Raw genomic sequence first — 19,615 nt, 5'->3', positions numbered from 1 at the left:
AGTATACATATTTCTCCATCACTAACATAATGGGTGGAAATTGTCTTGGAATTCAATATTAGAAATATGTGTACATTTTTTGACATAAACTTAAAAATGGTTGATTAATTAATATGTTTATGATTTAAAATTAATAAATTTAAGAGTCTTCATCAGTGGCGGCTCCTGAGGTTTGAGTCAGTTGAGGCATATTATATATAGAACAAAAACAATATTTTACTTTTGTGTACGCATAATTAATAACATACAATTTGAATGATCAGACATTTTGTCACGTAAATTTCGTACGAAATATAGATTTTTCACCTCACAAAAACCTCTTTTATATGAAATATCTTCACTACTCTTTGAAAATAAAAGAATGATCAGCAAAATAACTTTTGCATTACTGTGCTTCCTCATAACAAGTCCAAACTTATCGTATTAGGCGATTTAATTCTTTAACAACATTTTGTTGTAATAATTTAAACTGGAAATGCACATATTTTATTACGTCTCATGTTAATAAACTCTTTCGTGTTATTATTGATTAACGTCATATCATAATAAAAAAGAGATGCAGTATTAAAAAACTTTCAACAACTAAATCCAACAGACACACACACAATCAAATAGTCTTTGAAACTGAAAAATCGGCAATGTTCGGGAATTTTGTGAAATTTGTGTTAGTTAGAGTTGGCTAGAGGCACACCTCAGGTCCCCTACCATTGAAATAATAGCTCGACTTTCAAGCGCATATTGGAACCAAATAGAAATATTCAAGATTTACTTATGAAACAAATGACATATAACATATTATCGTTCTACCTTTGTTTAATATTAACGTTATGCCAATAAATTAATTTTCATAGATGTGGCACTGTCTCACCCGCCTCATGTATGTATCTACCACTGGGATACTTGATGATGATAATATCAAAATATCGGATATTGTGATATATCGGATATATTGATATTTTTTCTTTTAATAACTAGTATTAAAATTATGTATAAATAACATAATTCGTCAATATAAAAACATTTATTTAGGACACAAACATTGAAAATAAAATTCATATTACTAAATTAAATAAAAATAACGACTTCATAAAATCAACATAAATAATAATTATTTTTTATTATTTTACTTTGGTTGTACCAAGACCCATTGCTGTTATTATAGTTCCTGAAAATTTACCACTGTTATTGTCAAATAAACGAAATTTAAATAAGAGATTTTAAAGTTGATGACTCGATATATCATGAAATTTGATATTTATTTATGTATAAATATCAGAATATATTATATCATGATATGATATACATATATTTGTGAATCCTGATTTAAATTACTAAAAATCATCGTGATATGAATACATGAAGATTACCACAAATTACAAAATCTCTGATCATTTTATAGAAATCGACAAATATATTAGGGATGTCAGTGTCAAGACGGAAGGATAACAATTAGCCAACAACTCTATTATCAAATTGGTACAGAATACAAACCACTATAATTATAATAGTTGCCTTCTAAAGTCGTAAGTGACACAATCTACTTTCTACTCACCTGAAATTAGTGCTTCATCCCGGAACACAAGTTGAAGTAAAATTAAATTGCAGTAAACAAGGCTATTCCACGTCGCTCAGCCAATTTAAAATGTATTACGCTGTTTTTTTAACGCCAGGTAAACAAGCAACATAACGAATAAATATTCGACTAATGAATTTAATTTAACCCGAGGACTGATGGATAAAAAAAAGACCAACGGAAATTAAAACCCGAAAAACATGCGACGCAAACGTATTTTCCGACAGCTGTTTTAAAATTGTTTCGAAATCGGTCGTAAATCATTTCGGCTTCATATCAATTACATTTATTGATGAGCTGTGATTAAAATCCCCCGCTCCAATTTTCATGGTGAATTTGTTTTGATCGTTCACATCGAAATTCTACTTCATTGAATTAATCACGAGACGCACTCAGTGTTAAATTTTATGATCAAAGCTTGGAAAAATGTCACAAATACTAATTGACTTAATTTATATATTTTTTTCAATTTTTTAAATATTTCAGCACATTAGCTCATCATCGGGGACTGTATCAAAGGTTAAGGAAAATACAGATTGAATCACACTTTAAATGTTTATGTGTCGTTTAAAATAGATAGCACTGAGAAAGTATGGCTGGTACTTAATTTTGGAATACAACTGGATAACATTAAAATAAAATAAAACAATAGTTAACAATAGGGAAGTGCTGTTTTAGCTCTAAATAATAAAATCGAGTTAATTTAGTTTAGTTGTTGGCTCCAATTACACACATCATTAAATAATCAAACTACAACATAACATACATAGTTACGATAAGAAATTCAGAGACCACTTTGCCTAAGTGGACGGTTAATTTGAGTGCGTGCAAAACAGCACACACACGCAATTTTAATCAGCAAAACAATGGGAACAAATTGAAAATGTGCCGCCAACGATCCTAAATCATCGGGATTTATTGGGACAGGGTCGTTCCGTGAGCGCGAGCTAATCTCCCATAAACAGGGCAATAATAATTTCGGGGCATTGTCGTCGGGGTTATTGCGGTCGTATGTCTGCGTCCGACCCTTTTTCCATCTTTCCCCCCCGCGACGGGACGATGGTTTGAGAGAAAGCTGACGCGTGTTTGTGGATTTTCGGGGCGCGCGCCGACAGATGTCGTTGTCTACATCTTTTAATCTCCTGCCCAAAGTACGAGGGGGAAATGTGCGAAGTAGCATGTTTATTATTTGCGTCGAGGTTTTGTCAACTTATTTCCTCGATTAATTTCGCTCGAGTGCTTTATCTCGTTTTGAGCTCGGCTTAACGTCGTCAGATTTTTTATGCATTAAATTGTCGGATTGTTTTTATTTTTTTAAAAGATTAACTGCACGTAGCATACTTGGAATATCATTTGTCAATTTAAAGTAGATTAAATTGACAAATGATATTCTTGTCCCGAGTGCGGACCCTTTGACATCATCAATTTGAAGAATCATTGAGAATTCCATCAAAATAAAAGCCTTAAGTACTTGTAGACGGGAGTGAAAAGCGTCGCGGTGCACAAAAACCAGAAATTTAATCGAATATGAATCCCCAGCGCCGGCCATTACTCACAGTTCCCCCATTCTCCCATCAGGTTTTTCTTGCAGCTCCTTATCCGCGGCGGGACTTCGTCTCGGCGGAACTCTTCCAGAAAAATATTGTTTGTTTTTCTGGCTGTCTCTCTCGAATTTATTTCGCCTCGAGAACAGGGCAATTTAATGTCGTTGGGTTTTTCTTCTCCGAAACACGGCTTACGGCTTAATTGATACCGTTGTTTTCCAGTTATCCTCCCGCATTCCGACGGTTTGTCGACTTCCATTTGTTGTACGGAGTTCATTCTTAAAACATGGTTTTCGAGATCTTGTCTCTTTTTCTCTGTGTCCTCGGCATTCGAATCGTTATCGAGATCCGTATCAGTAATGGTTTTGTGACGGGACAAAATGCTGTTAAGAGGTTTCAAAACAATTTTATTGGATCTTATCAACTGATTTTTTAATTAACTTTTTACAATTTAATATATCTAAACATTTAATGGAGCTCAAAATATGAACTATAAGAATGAAAGCAATTGAAATATTTATAAAAACATTTCCAGTTTGTAAATACCTCTGTTTCCTTGAAAACAAGTTGAAACACAGTATACTTTCTTTTTAATTAATTTGAGAGGAATAGTAGTAAATAAAACTTGCAAATTAACATAAAAGACAAAAATTGAGTTGACAAAATTTTTCATTAAAATATCGAGTTATTAAAGAAATTGGATTAGAGAACTCTAAAATAATGTAACTGGAAACAGACATTCAAATTTGACAGTTGGAATAAGAACATCTTCTACTTCAGTTTATAATTGCCACAACTTCTCCCATAACAAACCGAAAACAAGTAATAAAACTTCCCTACCTGAAAAATAACCAGCAACTAAGTAAAGGAAAACAAGTATTGATCTTGAATGTAAATAATATGGAAACTGAATTGCAATACAAATTTACAATTACAATAAACAATACTGTCGCAAGTTCAATTACAAATTGACTATAGATATTAAAGTAATTGAAATATTGATGTTAAAATTCTAATAAACACTAAAGATATTGAAATGGAAGCAAATAACTTTTTGGTTAGGGGAAGAGAACACAAAGACAAAGTTTGGATAGAAAAAATGTTCAATTGAAATATCGACTTATTAAAGAAATTGGATTAGAAGACTCGAATAGTATAATTTGAAACAGACATTCCAATTTAGCAATTGAAGCAAAAAACGTCTCTTACTTAGTTTATAATTGCCACAACTTTTCCTGTAACAAACCGAGATGAAGTAATAAAACTTGTCACTATCTGAAAAAGAGTTTTACTCTATAATTCCTTCCGATAAAATTAACAGAATGAATATTGATTTTCTGTGTAAATGAATTGAAAACCGAATTGCGATATAAATCGACACTTAAATAATATTATCCATGTTCAATTATAAATTAACTATAAAAATGAAGTAATTGAAATATTAATATTACAATTCTAATAAAAAGTAAGAAAGAATAATAATGAATAATAATGAAAACTAACACAAAGGCAAAGGTTGAACAAAACAAAATGTTCAATTGATATATCGAGTTATTAAAGAACTTTTATTAGAGAACATAAGTATAATTTGAAATATACATTCCAATTTAACAATTCGAGTAGAAATATCTTTTGCTTTAGCTTATAATTGCCACAAAACTTGTCATTAACTCAAAAAAGTTTTACTTTATAATTTTGTCCAGTAAGAATGAAATGGAGAACGATTATTGATCCTGAATGTTAACTGAATTACGACACAAATACAACATCGACGATTGAAATAAGCAGTATTATTAAAGTTCGATTACCAATTCACTTTAAAAATGAAAACTATTGAAACATTGATCTAATGCTTCTAATGAATACCTCATTACTTCATTTCCAGTTTGTAAATAACTCAATTCTGTTCAAAACAAATTGAAATAAAGGCAATAAAAAGTTTTCTTAAGATGAGTAATAATAAAGGAAAATTGTAAGTTTTCGCAAAGACAGAAAAAATGTTCAATTGAAATATCGACTTATTAAAGAAATTGGATTAGAAGACTCGAAGAGTAAATTGGAAACAGACATTCCAATTTGACAATTGGAGCAAGAACATCTTTTACTTCAGTTTATAATTGCCACAACTTCTCTCATAACAAACCGAGAAGAAGTAATAAAACTTGTCGCTATCTGAAAAAGAGTTTTATTTTATAATTCCATCCAGGAACAATAAAGTGGAGAACGATTATTGATCTTGAATGTAAATGAATTGAGAACTGAATTACGACACAAATGCAAGATCGACAATTGAAATGAACAATATTATCCAAGTTCGATTACAAATTTACGACGCTACATTATCAGTTGTTTCAATACAACACAATGCATCTCATTAGACAAATAATCGTTTTCTGATGACGATTAACTTTTCGTAACTAAACGGTAAAAGTAAAACTCGGCATTCTATTCGTTAAATTATCGATATATAAATTGGGTTTTGGAAGTGTTAAATGTAAATTTAACATAATATGGAAAGCTTTTGATATATTACTTTGTAATGAATCCGCCGACTGAACATTAATATGATTAACGACCGTTTTTTTAATAAAATCTAATTCAAACTAGATTAATAGTGATTGTATGTTAATTTACTGCCGCAAAGCGAATTATTACATAGCATATGACCGGAGAATTATTTTAACAGTCAAATAACTTCTACATAAAGCCTGATACCATTGTTTATTGGATAATAAATCAAAATGGAAACTGTAATAATGCAGATTAGAACCGTGGGATAAATACATATTGTAATTTGTACCGGATTAGTTGTTTTGAAATCGGCAAAACATAAATCCGTTTCAATCTCTTCAAATACACATTTATTAGTTTGTTGTTGCGTTTAATGAAGCGAAATCGATCCCGTTTCCACTGGATAAATTGCTTTTCCATCAAATGAACTGATTAACTGAGATTAATCCGATTGTCCGTAGTAAATCTAAACGATTGTTTATCCGCCGCAGTTTTTCCTTAGAAAATCCGACCTCCGGTCACGCATTGAACGTAGCGTGGAGAAGGACAGAAACTCGGTTTCCCTTCAGTTTCGATTATCGTCGTTTATTGCCAACTGTGGTGTATCACAATCGAGGAAAAAGTAACGTCGATTCACTGCCGCTTTATTAACATACTTATCCGCTGGAGTTGTTAACTGCTAACGCAACGAAATGTGCCCATTCATCGCCATTAAACGATTGTGCCGTCGACGCGTGACAAGTTACTTCAAAAAATTCACTTTCCGTGTAATATCTCGACGGTTACAAGGCGGCCGTGCTAATTTAATACTTCAACCGAGGAGCGGGATGCGTCGGAATCGATTAAAAGTATTTTCGGGAGAATATTGGGGGCGACTTAAATTTTATTATAAAACGTATGCTTTCATGAATAAATTTCGAATTACAACAATAATATTCTTGAATGAACGCAAAAGTAAAAGTAAAAACCAGAAGATAAAATATACAGAAAGTTTTCAAAACAAATTATTACTACAATCGTGAATTCGATAAATGGAAAAACGTTTATAATTTATATTGTAAGGCGCTTATGATTTTAAAAAAGTAAAAAGTTAAATAAGAACTTGCACACTTTGATTTTTATTGCAATTCAGAGAGTTTTCTTGCATCCTTTTTGTCAGTATGCTGTTGATATAATTGATATAATTGCAGTTGTGGAAAAATCCTACATTTTGATAAATTTAAAGTATAAGTAGTTAAAGAGCAATTTTTAGAATATTTTACTAAGACTCCAAACTTAAATAATACTATTTAATTATTATTTTCTTAGTTGTTAGTCCAATATGTTAGAAAATCAAAAGTTTTTGAATATTTTTATAAGGTTCAACATATGGCAAGCTTTTCTCATTGGTGTAACTAGAGAGTTAAATAGTTACATGAATATATAAAAATAAAAAAATGTACATAAAGTAATTGTACAAATTACACAGTATAATATAAAAAAAAAACAAAAATGTCAAAAGAAGAGAAATATTAACATACCAAAGTGGAAATTTATTTATGTAACCTGTAGAATTCTTTGAATATTTTTTTAATATTCAATATTTTTTTTATGAATTAGAGTCTTATATTTGTATTTCAAGTCGCAAAAAAACATAATAGTAGTTTAATCAAGTAAGTCAATTAAAAAACATCAATACAGTGGTGATACATTGACGTAAATGGTGAAATCAGTTTCGATTTTTTTGGATCATCGGCGTCAATACTGAAAACGATGTATCGATTGAAGCCTATTTTTTTCCTACGTATGTCCATAATTATATATTTCTTTAGAATATGACAGCATGTGAATGTTCAATAAACAGTAAAGTATTTAACATTGTGTGTAATTTATTTATTCTGTTGTTTTATATTAATTAACTACATAATTTGCAATGAGCCTGATGATTAGTCTGAAATAAAAACAATTTTAAATCAAGGAAGTAATATTTGAACTTTATTATTTATAATTCTTTGACTCGTGTGTGTCGTGTAAACTTAATAGACTGTATTTTATTGATTTTAAGTGTGACATTAATCCACCTCGTCGAACAAGGTTTTAGATTTCAATCGTCGGTGTAATATTTCAACCGTGTACATATTTGGATTGGGTGTAAAACAAACAGTGGCACAGTCACGTCACGGTGGTCCATTATGGGAAATTAAAATAATAACTGGGCGTGACGCGTTTACTCTCTTTAGGGCACACACGTATATATACACTCACACACACACATACGCAATTCTCGGGGTATTTGTGGCGGCGATAAGCGAGCCAGCCCGGTAATTACTCGGTAATTATGTGCCAAAGGGTTTTGTCCGCCGACGCCGCGGCGTCTGTTTGCTTTGGCGCGGATTAATAATGCATCAAACTACGGCTGGAAAAAGGGTCGTTTGAAGTACGGGAGTCGAGTGTATGGTTTCCGTGAATCGTCAAGGGTTAATTTAACTCGATCCCGAACGATAAAACTCGTTACAATATTAAATTTCATCCACGCTGACATTTCGCTTCTATAAAATTGCCAGTCCCGCAGCCATTGCCCATATAAGCAGTCACACTTTACGATCGCTCTTAGATCGAGTTGAATTACGTGCAGGTTTTCACCGATGGCCATTAAATAATAAATAATACCAATTAACATCCTCATTATGACCGCAAACATCTCTCGCATAAAGCCGCCGTAAATCCCCCGGGTAAATTATGTTCTGATGGGCGATTTCCTGGAGTCAGCGCATCAAAATGGATTTTCATTTCGATGCTCTCCGCGGGGAAAATGTTGATGCTGTTGTAATTTTGATTATATTTCAATCTATTATTCGTTTTTATTGCTCCGCTCGCATTGTCGAACTTAATTTATTTGCAACGCGATTTTAATGAACAATGGCAACGAGCATCAAACTGACATTTCACACGGTTTTACAAACATTTTACATCGGCATAAAACATTTTATTTGTTGTTTAACGCAATAATTTTCCAACTGCAATAAAATTACGCCATACAGTTAGTTATGTTTTACGCTGGAATATTAATTGCGTGCAGTTGTTGGCTGATGTTTATTGTTTAAATCGGTGACATCAAATCCATTAACTTTTAAATTGATTTTATACTATGGCTTTTTGTGAACATTTATTAGAAATATCAATTATCCCCGCTGCGTTTTTGTTCAATTATTCACGTACGCTTGAAAATAAATTGGGGTTAATTAATTTATAACTGTATGTTTAATTGTAAATTGCAATTTGTAATAACGATCATTTATTTTTAATGGAATTTTTACGCTACCCAAAGCACTTAAGGATAATGACGCAAGTTCAGCCACAAAATAACTATGTGTTAGATTAATTAACGACTTTCTCCCTGGGTTGTTACATATATTTGACGCTGAACCACCACAATTGGCTAATAAAACAGGGGAGTTTGCTCAGTTTCGTGACATTACGCGAACGTAAACGTTTGTGTGGGCGCCTTAAGAAGTTCGTGCCTTTGCTAAACCGACGACGACTGCCAACTGTTAACGGGGCGCACATCCCTTTGTTGCAGACGCCCATGTACAACACACCGGCAAGACAAAGGGCCCCGAAACTTCGTGCTATTGCTACGAAATCACTTTCGGTGTTTTGATGCTTCCAAGTTTCGAGATGATGGTTTAATGGACCCTTTCTGTTATTGTTCCCGCACGAAACTTGCGGCTGGTACGATGAAATATCACATTATAAACTTCACTTTACGACATAACCATGGGAAAAACTGACACACTGTTAACTGACCTAGCGACCCGGAATTGAAACGCGCCACCATCCCATTTTCCGACGGCAACCCCGTTTCGGGTCGGGCACACAGTCCCATTAGACTGAGTGCGTGTCCAGAGGACGGACCGAGGGGATTACATCTCGTTATTCCGGGGCCCGGCATCATCGTGCGCCGTTATGTGGTCGCACGTAGGCCTCCGCCCTCCACCTCCGACACGTTCCGCCTTCCGACATCCGCACGAATTATCGAAGGAGATTCAATTTACCCGACTGGATCTGTTTGTTCCCGATCGTTTCCAGTGATAAGGGTGTCGGTTTTGATTTACTTGATCGGTGTGGAACAATTATTAATATATGTGCATAAATTTTGGCTCATGAACGCCATTTTAATGAATAGGAGCACCAAAAATGAGACAGAGGAGACCACGCATGCTCAAAAATTGTTTCTAGTTCATCCATCCAAGATCTACTATTATATTTTTAATAAAAAATTGAGAAAATAGGGCCAAAAAGTATTCATAAAAATATTTCTTACACTTTCCGTGGTTTAGTTGAACAGAAGTAAATAGATAGAACTCTTTCCTTTGCTACTAATGAAAATACAAATTTATTTAATAAAAAATACACCACGTTCTTATGTTAATAAATTCTTTCCTGTTATTACTGGTTGACGCCATATCGCAATAAAAAAGAGATGTAATATTAACAATTTTTTCTCGATTGAATCCACCAGACACACACACGATCAAGTAGTTTTTGAAACAGAAAAATTAGCAACTTCGTTTGTGTCGATATTTGGAGTTATCTCATTGGTTAGAGTCACATCTCATCTTCCTTACCATTAAAATAGTAGCCTGACATTAAAGCACATGCGTCAATATTGGAATCAAATGGAAATATTAAAGATTGACTTATGAAACGAATTGGCACGAAAAGGCACATTTAAAAGTGCCTCTGGAGAACTTGTGTACAAAATATTCATTAAAATTTAATATAAAACTATTATTGCTTGTTTAATTGTCCATTTTACAACATATTACTCACCCACTTTAGTTATATTCTATTTTAAAGAATAAATAATTTCAGCAATTTTCTTTTAGAAATAGTTAAAGAATTAATTATTACTTTGCTATGTTAAAACAAATATCCAAAAAAAATTCATAAATATTTATCACCTATAATAATGATAATAGAAGTTGAGCTGATGTGTAGTTTATACGACACACTTAACTATCGACCGTCTTGATTATCTATGCCGTGTATAATTTATTCGAAACGTAAAATAACATTTATTATTATATTACTTAATTTGATACGAAATAATCTGTGTAATTATGTATAATTAGATCTGAAATGCATAATTATCCTGAAAGTGGCCCAGCACTTGATTATACGCTACCGACGAGGCCATTTAATAAATATCTTCCGGCCAGATTTACGCGAAGGGTCCTAATTAACATCGTAGACTAAATTATTTACACATTAAAATTAATTACGACACGCGTTTTATAATCGACTGGCATAACTGATTTATTAATCGCCGATGAATCGCGTTTTGGCCCGAGGCCAATTTCGACTGCGGCATTAACTTTTTTCGCCGCCATAAAGCATTTTTAATTAACGATCCCGCGTCACATATACAGAAGTGTATGTTCGTTGTTGTCCGAAATTAAATTTTAATGAGTTCCTCGTCCCGGAAAGCGGTAAGTTTATTTGCCTACACACATTTATTAAACTCCCCTCGGTGTACCTTGTCCGCCCCTATCGGATCGCCTTTTGTACACACATACAAACAACGGTCAAATAATTTATCGTTTATCCCCGGGGCTGCGTCTCGACATAATCTTCCGCCGTCGCGTGTTTGTTTTAACCTATATTCACTTTGTCGGCCACACACACAGACACACACACACATACACACTGGTGCTGGGGATCAGAAACGATAATTGTGGCGCTTTTGGGGGCCTAATGTTTTGACTGTTTTACGGCCGGTGAATCCCCGCACTAATCCCTCCCGAGTTCTCGGTAGATAATGTGATATAAAGGTATTTTCTTAAATGAGCGGTGCCCAATTAATAATGTTGCCGCTGATTAAGTAGTCAGCACTCAGGAGCGCATAAGGTACTGTTTACAGACCATTAACTGATAAGCGAAAGTGCTTTTGCTAATAATCCTATTGCAGATTTGCCTTTAATGAATCATTTTGAGCTTTTACTCTTTACGTCAAAATTTTGCTAATCATAAATTAATATATATTAACTTTTTTGGAAGTGGTTCACAAGTCGTTTGTTTTTCGATAACTTATCATATTATTAATAAAAGTTGCACTAAATAAACGCATACAATAATTTTAAATTATGGCTGCTAGGGAGCCTAACACCCCTTATCAGATTATTTTCTAATTTAACCATTAAAAACGCATTTAAGTCATTTGATTATTTATCTTGAGAACATTGCTATATATTTTATTACAAGCTTCTAGCTGTAACTATTGCTATAAAGTGGTAGTAACACATTAAACATTGAAAAAGAAAAAAATCTCTTACTTTAATGTGTTTTAATAGAAATCAATATTTTTAACAGTTTTTTATCTGTCTCTATGTTTTAAACATTTTTGGATCAACTGTTAAAGACTAATAAGTTGTATTTTCTAATGTTAAAGTAGTAGTAATAGTTAAATCTAACTACTGAAAACCAGTACTTGGACATCAAAATCCATATAACTGAATGAGAGAGAATTCGATTTATCGAATTTAGTGTCAAATATTTTCTTCGATTCATCAATTCTTTTCATAACAATTGTTTTAAAAACAAAAATATGGTCTATGATAAAAATTAAATAAATCATATCAAAAGTTGTCCCTTCCACATTTAATTATGATATCTATATTTTATATTATATAAAAATATTTTAACAAGCTCTTAATATTTTTTACATTTTATTCCATGATTTAGTTATATTAGACACAATTATTATTTGAAAATTTATCATCCATTTGAAACGGTTAGGTTAACATATCACAACATTTTTCTTTCTCAATAACCATATTCATGATAGTTTATTTTTGATAAAAATTCTCTTTTACATTACATTTATGTTTTTTGTAATACACACATGAAAAACAAATACATTAGATTAAACAAAACTGAATAATATGTAATCATTTTCCTTATTTTATTATTCATCTGATCGTCTGTAATACCGAGTAATGTTAATTAATGCTGTTGAAGTAAATTTTGAAATTTCTCTATGAGGACATACCTGGTTTTGCACCACTCCTCAATCGTTCTTCGAACATTGATAATTAATTGCTAATAAAACTAATAAAGTTGTTTGAAACGTTAACCAGGTGTTAACAATGTTGTTCCTTTAAATCAGGACAAAAGCCCAATAAATCTTAATCGTCACGAACAATATAATCGCCGCACTGTAACACGAGCCCATAAAACCGTGTGTGTGTGTGTGTGTGTGTGTGTGTGTGTGTCAAGTGACTTAATCGAACGACGGATCGCATAAACTCCGTCCGATTAAAATCGTAAAATCACCCTTTTTCGACGCGATAAAAACCTAAAAATTGACTGTAACAGCGTCCCGTTTATGCCAGGAGATTTGCGAAAAAGAATTACGTTCGATAATAATTTTTTCCATCCAGGTGTGTTTTTCGCCGCGCACACACAAAACCGGATTACGTTCGCTAAACCGATTAGTTATTGTTTCTGGGGGGATTAATTCGACGCAATGGGACTTTTCGCAACGGGAACTAACGGGATCAAGTGCGGCGAGCATGAAAACATTGGGATTTGTCAATAAAAAAAAACATCCACTAATACCGGCTCTAGTTCATTAGTTTTAAATGAGTGATTTTAATTGTGCGAAATCGTTAATTTGTTTTTTCTCCTTTCGTTGTTGCAGGGGTTGACGTTAAGCCATGATCCGGCCACGAGCGATGATAGTGGCCGCGCGTCGGAACGTCTGACCGGATCTTCTGTTGCTCCGCGCGACGCCGACAGTTCCAGGGACCGTCTAAGCGATGTAAGTAATAAAACAGTCGTTTTTTCTTTTTATTTTTTCATATTGTGTTTCACTCGCTAAACTTGGCGTTTTATTACAGGCCAGCAGTAGATGTAGCTCAGGCAAAGGATATATCGTAAGTATTACCAAATCAATTTACTATTTCATATAAATTTTTCAAATTGATATTTTTATTACAACAGTTTTTGATTATTTAATTTTGAAATATTGCATATAGTGCTTTGTTCAGTTAAAATAATTAAATTTATGCGACGATTGTAAGCAAAGCGATTTACAATTCGAACGATAAATTCACATTTTTAGTTGTGCATCAGCAAAATTACATAAATTTATCGGAACAACTACATAACAATGTCGACATCTGCCGTTGACGGCGGTAGTAACTGGTTGAATTGAATAATTGCTAGCACGAAACGCACAGTTGTTGAAAAATTCCCAAAATCGAGATAAATTTGATAACCTGATCAGGTTTAATTTCATGTAACAATGGCTAAATCTTTTGTAATATATTGTTTACCATAACGATATATCGTTAAATATAGTCGATTAATAATAATAATAATAATAATAATAATAATAATAATAATAACATGTTACATTTCGTGACTTATATTAGTACTGCTTAAAACTACATTTCAAAATTTTAAGTTATTGTCAAAAAATTTAATTTACGGCCACTCAGCTCACACTGTTCTTTCTAAACTACCAGTTTTAAATTTCTCTATACAATTGGAAAGGTAAACCTATTCGAATTCATGTAATTAACTGTACTGTAAATCACTAAAATACGTAATTTTCTTTCACTAAATCTTTTGATCTCCCGTCTCAAATTGCAAAAAACTAGGAAAATTTCATATTTCAATGAAATGAAATGACATATTTTAGTGAAAACAAATAAAGTGCATTCAAACATTTCTGTATATTTACTTTTCTAATTGGTAGATTAAAATTGATTGAAAATGTTGAGTACAACAATGATGCAAAAACTGTTGTTTTTTTTACAATAACATTACATTTTGAAAATATTCTTTTTATCTTTTGTAACTACTTAATTATTTTTAAAAGTAATTATGCCGTACAAAATTATCCAAAATTTTTCATATTTTCTCTCATCATATTTTAGCTAAATAAAATTAAGTATATATAGAATTTAAAATCTCCATTTCTTTTCCATTACTATACAAAAATTTAAAATTTGTTGAAAATGTTGAGTTACTACTTACGATAGAGATACAATAACTGTTTTTTACAATAACAATAAATTCTTTAGATGTTGCAACAATTTGAAAGTTGTAATTGATTAGACTTGGAAACTATTAAACGTTTATTTCTTTTCCTTTGTATATGTGTAATTAATTATTTATAAAAGTAATTATCTTGGATTAAGTTATCACCTTCTTCCCTTTCCAAAGCAGTACAAAAATTGAAAACCGATTGAAAATATTAATTTATTTACGATACTGATGTAAAAACTGTTTTTTACAATAACAATATATTTGTTAAGGCTATTATAACAATTTGAAATGTGGTTTTAGTTGTATTGGACTAGACTTTGTAACCTACCATAGGACTCTTGACAAGATTATCCCGTTTTTTTCTTTTGTACATGTGTAATTGATTATTTCTAAAAGTAATTAGCTATGATATAAAACTTCATATTTTAGTGAAATCCAATCTAGTACATTCATTCAGATTCAAACATCTATCTGCCTGTTATTTAATTTAAAATCTGTTGAATCAATAACAATGAATTTAGAAAATATCCATTTTTTCCTTTTTAATTGAAATAATAGTAATGAGTAATATTTTGCCTTATTTTTGTTTATAATTATGTAATTTTGTCGAAGCCGGAAAATATGATAAACAATAATTTTGAGCTACAGTGCGATTTTTCCGCTAAATTTGATTACGAACATTGTCGGAAATGCGCCGTTTAATGTACGAGCGACAGTCGACAATTTTTTTTTATTTACGGTGACTGTCACCCTATTTGGCTTTTTGTTTTGTGCGTATGCAGATAGATGTGTGCGGTCTTTCTGTTTGTAATACACGCGGGGATAGCTGTTAACGCGTGGCAAGAATATAATGGGAACGGTGTAAAAGTTGATGAAATCCTCGCGTTTGTTTTTCGCTTTGACAACAAATAATAAAAAAAAAACAAAAATCAATGCGAATGGGGGAAATAACCGCGGGTAATTAACTCGTTGTTATTTTTTATGTCTGCCGTAAATTAATGTTGTTGCACGGCGCATTTATCGTATTATAATCAATTCGGTAAATGTTAAACATTCAGTGGTTATTTCAATTTTAATCTCCTTTATTATGGGCACTAAACCTCAAACCAGTTATTATCTGAACAAGGTTTATTATTATTTTCTGATACTAATTTTACTTGATTTACCGCGATGTTACAACCAGTAATCAGGAGATTAAAACGGCAATAGAAGCAATAAAATTAATTGCCCAAGCTCTACAGGCCACTAATGGAAGGATGACTTAACCTCAGTCGCACCTTCATCTAAATTGCACATTTACTCGGATTTATAAAAGTCAAACCAGTTTTTTTTATTAAATAAACCGATATGTAAAACACATTAAACCGTATTAAAATTCAAATGCAAGTTTAATTGGATAGTTTTTTCAAAAAAAAATAAACACAACCTGATGAAACTAATCACAAGTTTTATGTTAGAGTGCGAGATCGAAACGATAGGACTCATCACAGCAATTGGGCGGTAATTGCATCAAGCTTTTTATGCCACTGCAGTCAGCAATTTAGCTTTATTGAGGCATTAAAATATTTATGCAATCAGTTTCAATCATCGGCTGGCGTACAAGCCCTAATCAAACACGACATCGAACGATCGTTGAAACTTCAAGAAATTCGATTGCACCTTGAAAAAATGTGTGCAACATTAAATGTTTTTTCTCTAACAAAATATTTATGTACGTTTTTATATTTTCTGAGTCGGTGATTCACTTTTTTACGATGAAATAACATAAGACACATTTTCGTCGGATTTGAATAAGCACCGTCGGATGGGTTTTAAAATATGACGGTTTTCCTTTCGTCGTCTAGACAGTTTATACCTTTCATTGCCGATGTCGTAATATCACATTCGCGAGACGCAAACAGGTGTAAAACATGATAAAATTGCGGAAAGCAGACTTTCGCAACGCCAGCGGGAATCTTTGTTAACAATTCTAACAATCGCATTTATGTAACTGATTTGTAATGGAGTGCCTTGTGGCGTATACCGTGTGGGTTTTCCGGCTGAAAAATTTCAGCAAAAATCACAATTTAAATTTAATTGGTGCTTATTTCATTTAATTGGGGGTTTATGTAATTTGTTCATTTATATTTTCACAAACATAAATTAAATTTTATATCCATATTATTTCCATTCTGTTCCAAATTCGATTCCAGGATTTATATAATGTTTAATTGAATATTTCAAATTCTATACATTAATTTTGTTAAAGAATATATGATATAATTAAAATCCAATTTATATGTGGAAGTTATGTTATGTTACAAAATATTCTGTAAAAAATATTCCCCTTTATAATACAATATAGTAGAAAATGTTATAAATAAATTAAATTATTTCCATCATGTTGACTACAATATAAAAATATAGTATTTTTATGTTTTTATTATAAAAACTCATACTCATACATATTTGGAAAAATTGTCACAAAAATTCAATTTACATAGTTTTTAATTGATTATTTCAACTCTAAATTCTAAAAATTGTACATTTTTGTCTTTATTAATTTCGCTTAAAAATTTATTCATAATATTACATTTTAATTTACAAATACGTATATTTAAAATTGTTCATTTTATAACATAGAATTTTTGATGTGGAAATTTGTCAAATTAAATTACAAATTCACTTTATTTCCATTCGTTGACTACAATAAAAATATGTTTTTATTAAATATACTATACTTGGGAAATTGTCATTCTAATTCTTGTTTAATTAAATTTAGAATTTCAAATTTGCTAATTTCTCTTCTTATTACTTTTGTTTAAAAATTTATCTCCATTTGTTCTACGAATTTTTTTAAAAATTATTCATTACAGTCTAAAATAAATTAAAAATTGTCTCATTGAATTCCTAACCAGTTTTTATATAATTTTTAATTTGAATTTAGGTTAACTAATAAATTTATTTAAAATTCTACATCTTATGACATAAAAATATATTATTCATTTGTGTTTTTGGAAATTGTTATACAAATAAGACACTTCACTATCGCTCATATGTAAAGCAACTTTAGAAATTTTCATTTGTCTTGATAAAAGTATACATTTAAATGTCCATATTATTGTCAGTTGTGCAGTGTTTGATAACAACAATACGGCAACATAATTGTTGATTGGTGGGTTTAGTTAGGTATTTATTAATATTTGAAAAAAATTCAAGGGTCAAATGTAGAGCAGCTATAAAATAAATCAACCTTACACACATTGAGGCTTCTTCTATTTAGTATCTAGTAGCATATCAATTATTTTTAATAAGTTCTAAACAATTTTTTCATATTTCATTCCACTGAATTTGAACTTCTTCGTAGAGTTCATTCCAATTTGACAGTTCTTTTTACATGGATGTTCCGATCAAAACACTCGCAAACCATAACGCCTCTTCTACAGTAGGTCTAGTGTACTTCGAAATATACCTTTCATTAATTAGTTTTCTCACCCATGAAATGCCATCAGATTTGAATAATTGGAGTCGATATTCATCGAAAAACAAAATTGTTATTCATTGCCCATCTGTCCGTTTCACGTGTTCTCTTGCAAAAGGTAGTCTTGCTATTCTATTTCTAAATGAAGGGTTTCTTTGCTGATTTTATACTATAGACACCAGCTTCTTTTAGTCTTCGTTTTATGATACTCCGACACACTGACTTCGTTTATTTCTTGATTTATCCGGGATTCGTTGATGAAAGGGTCGAACAACAGACATTTTTATTTTCCTGTCCACAACTTTGTTGGTATTGCATTTTCTATCACTTTTGGGAACTCTAGGCATTTTTAGTTTTAGGAATGATGGCGGACACAGAAATAAATTCCAAAATCAACTGTATTGAATATACATATACATATATATTGATGCACGAAATAAAAAATTATAATAAAACTATGTAAATAAAGATATGCGTATACATGGGGAGGTACGAAATGCTTAGATACTTACTAATTATAAAATTAATTTAAATTAAAAAGAATCGTTCTTTTAATAAAATTATTATCTTTTGTGATTTGTTGCTCTACACATGAACGATAGTGTATTTCACATTTTATTTTAATATGTCTCTTTGAATCCCAGACCACTGTATAATTTTTAATTAAATACTTGATATTCTGGTTAAAATATATCAAAAAATTTCATTCGAATTTGGATTTGCGTCGCTCAAACAATTTATTGAACATTTTTACATAGAAAATTGTTTTAAATTAAAAAAATTCATTGAATATTGTAGTCCAATTTGGGTTTTTGTAAATATATTTGAAAATTGTTATAAAAATTTGAAATCATTATTTATAATTTTATACTGAATATTTCATATTGCATCTTAATTAGTTTTGCTTAGGAGTGTATTGCCATGATCATAAATTAAGTTAGCATATACCTTATTTCTCTTCCGTTGAGTACAATTTATGCCACGTTGAATTAAAAGTTAGTGTTGATATTATTTTTAAATGAATATTTCATATTTTGTTTACTATATATAAATATACTATATAATTAAATTCAATGAATTGGATTGGGATTAGGTTACAAACTTATTTAAAATTCTTTATATTATATAATATTTATGTATTAATGGTAGCAAATATAAATTAAATTACATATCTAAATGCGTCAAATCTAGAATATATTTTATATTTGGGTATATAGAATATAAAATATGTAATGTAAAAAAAGTTTTTTGTCTGGTGTATAACTTATTATTAATTAACTGAATATTTTATATTCTATATTAATTAATTTTACATAGGAATTTATTATAAAATTAAATTTCAATTTAAATTTGAGTCCACTTATAAATTCATTTAAAATATGTAAAAAGTTGTAAATAAATTAGGTTACACATCCACATTATATCCATTCTGTTGACTACAATCTAAAATATATTGTGTGTAGTTAGTTGTCTAGAAGTAATGCAATCACG

The 19,615-nt window shown here is 31.0% G+C and overlaps 1 protein-coding gene across 5 annotated transcripts in view; it reads left to right on the top strand.

Moving 5' to 3' along the window:
• Positions 1–19,615, top strand: part of LOC109609295 (fibrosin-1-like protein) — a 137,761-nt gene that overhangs the window by 39,840 nt on the left and 78,306 nt on the right. For all 5 annotated transcript variants that reach the window (XM_020025937.2, XM_049962284.1, XM_020025939.2 and 2 more), the window contains exons 3-4: positions 13,310–13,429; positions 13,509–13,544. In XM_020025937.2, coding sequence (XP_019881496.2) covers positions 13,310–13,429; positions 13,509–13,544 — 156 coding nt within the window. The remainder of the gene's footprint in view (positions 1–13,309; positions 13,430–13,508; positions 13,545–19,615) is intronic.

The sequence above is a fragment of the Aethina tumida genome, chromosome 1 (genome assembly GCF_024364675.1).
Source record: "Aethina tumida isolate Nest 87 chromosome 1, icAetTumi1.1, whole genome shotgun sequence".
NCBI classification, from domain to species: domain Eukaryota; kingdom Metazoa; phylum Arthropoda; class Insecta; order Coleoptera; family Nitidulidae; genus Aethina; species Aethina tumida.
Note: the sequence above shows the minus strand (reverse complement) of the source record. Positions and strands in the feature narration are given on the sequence as shown.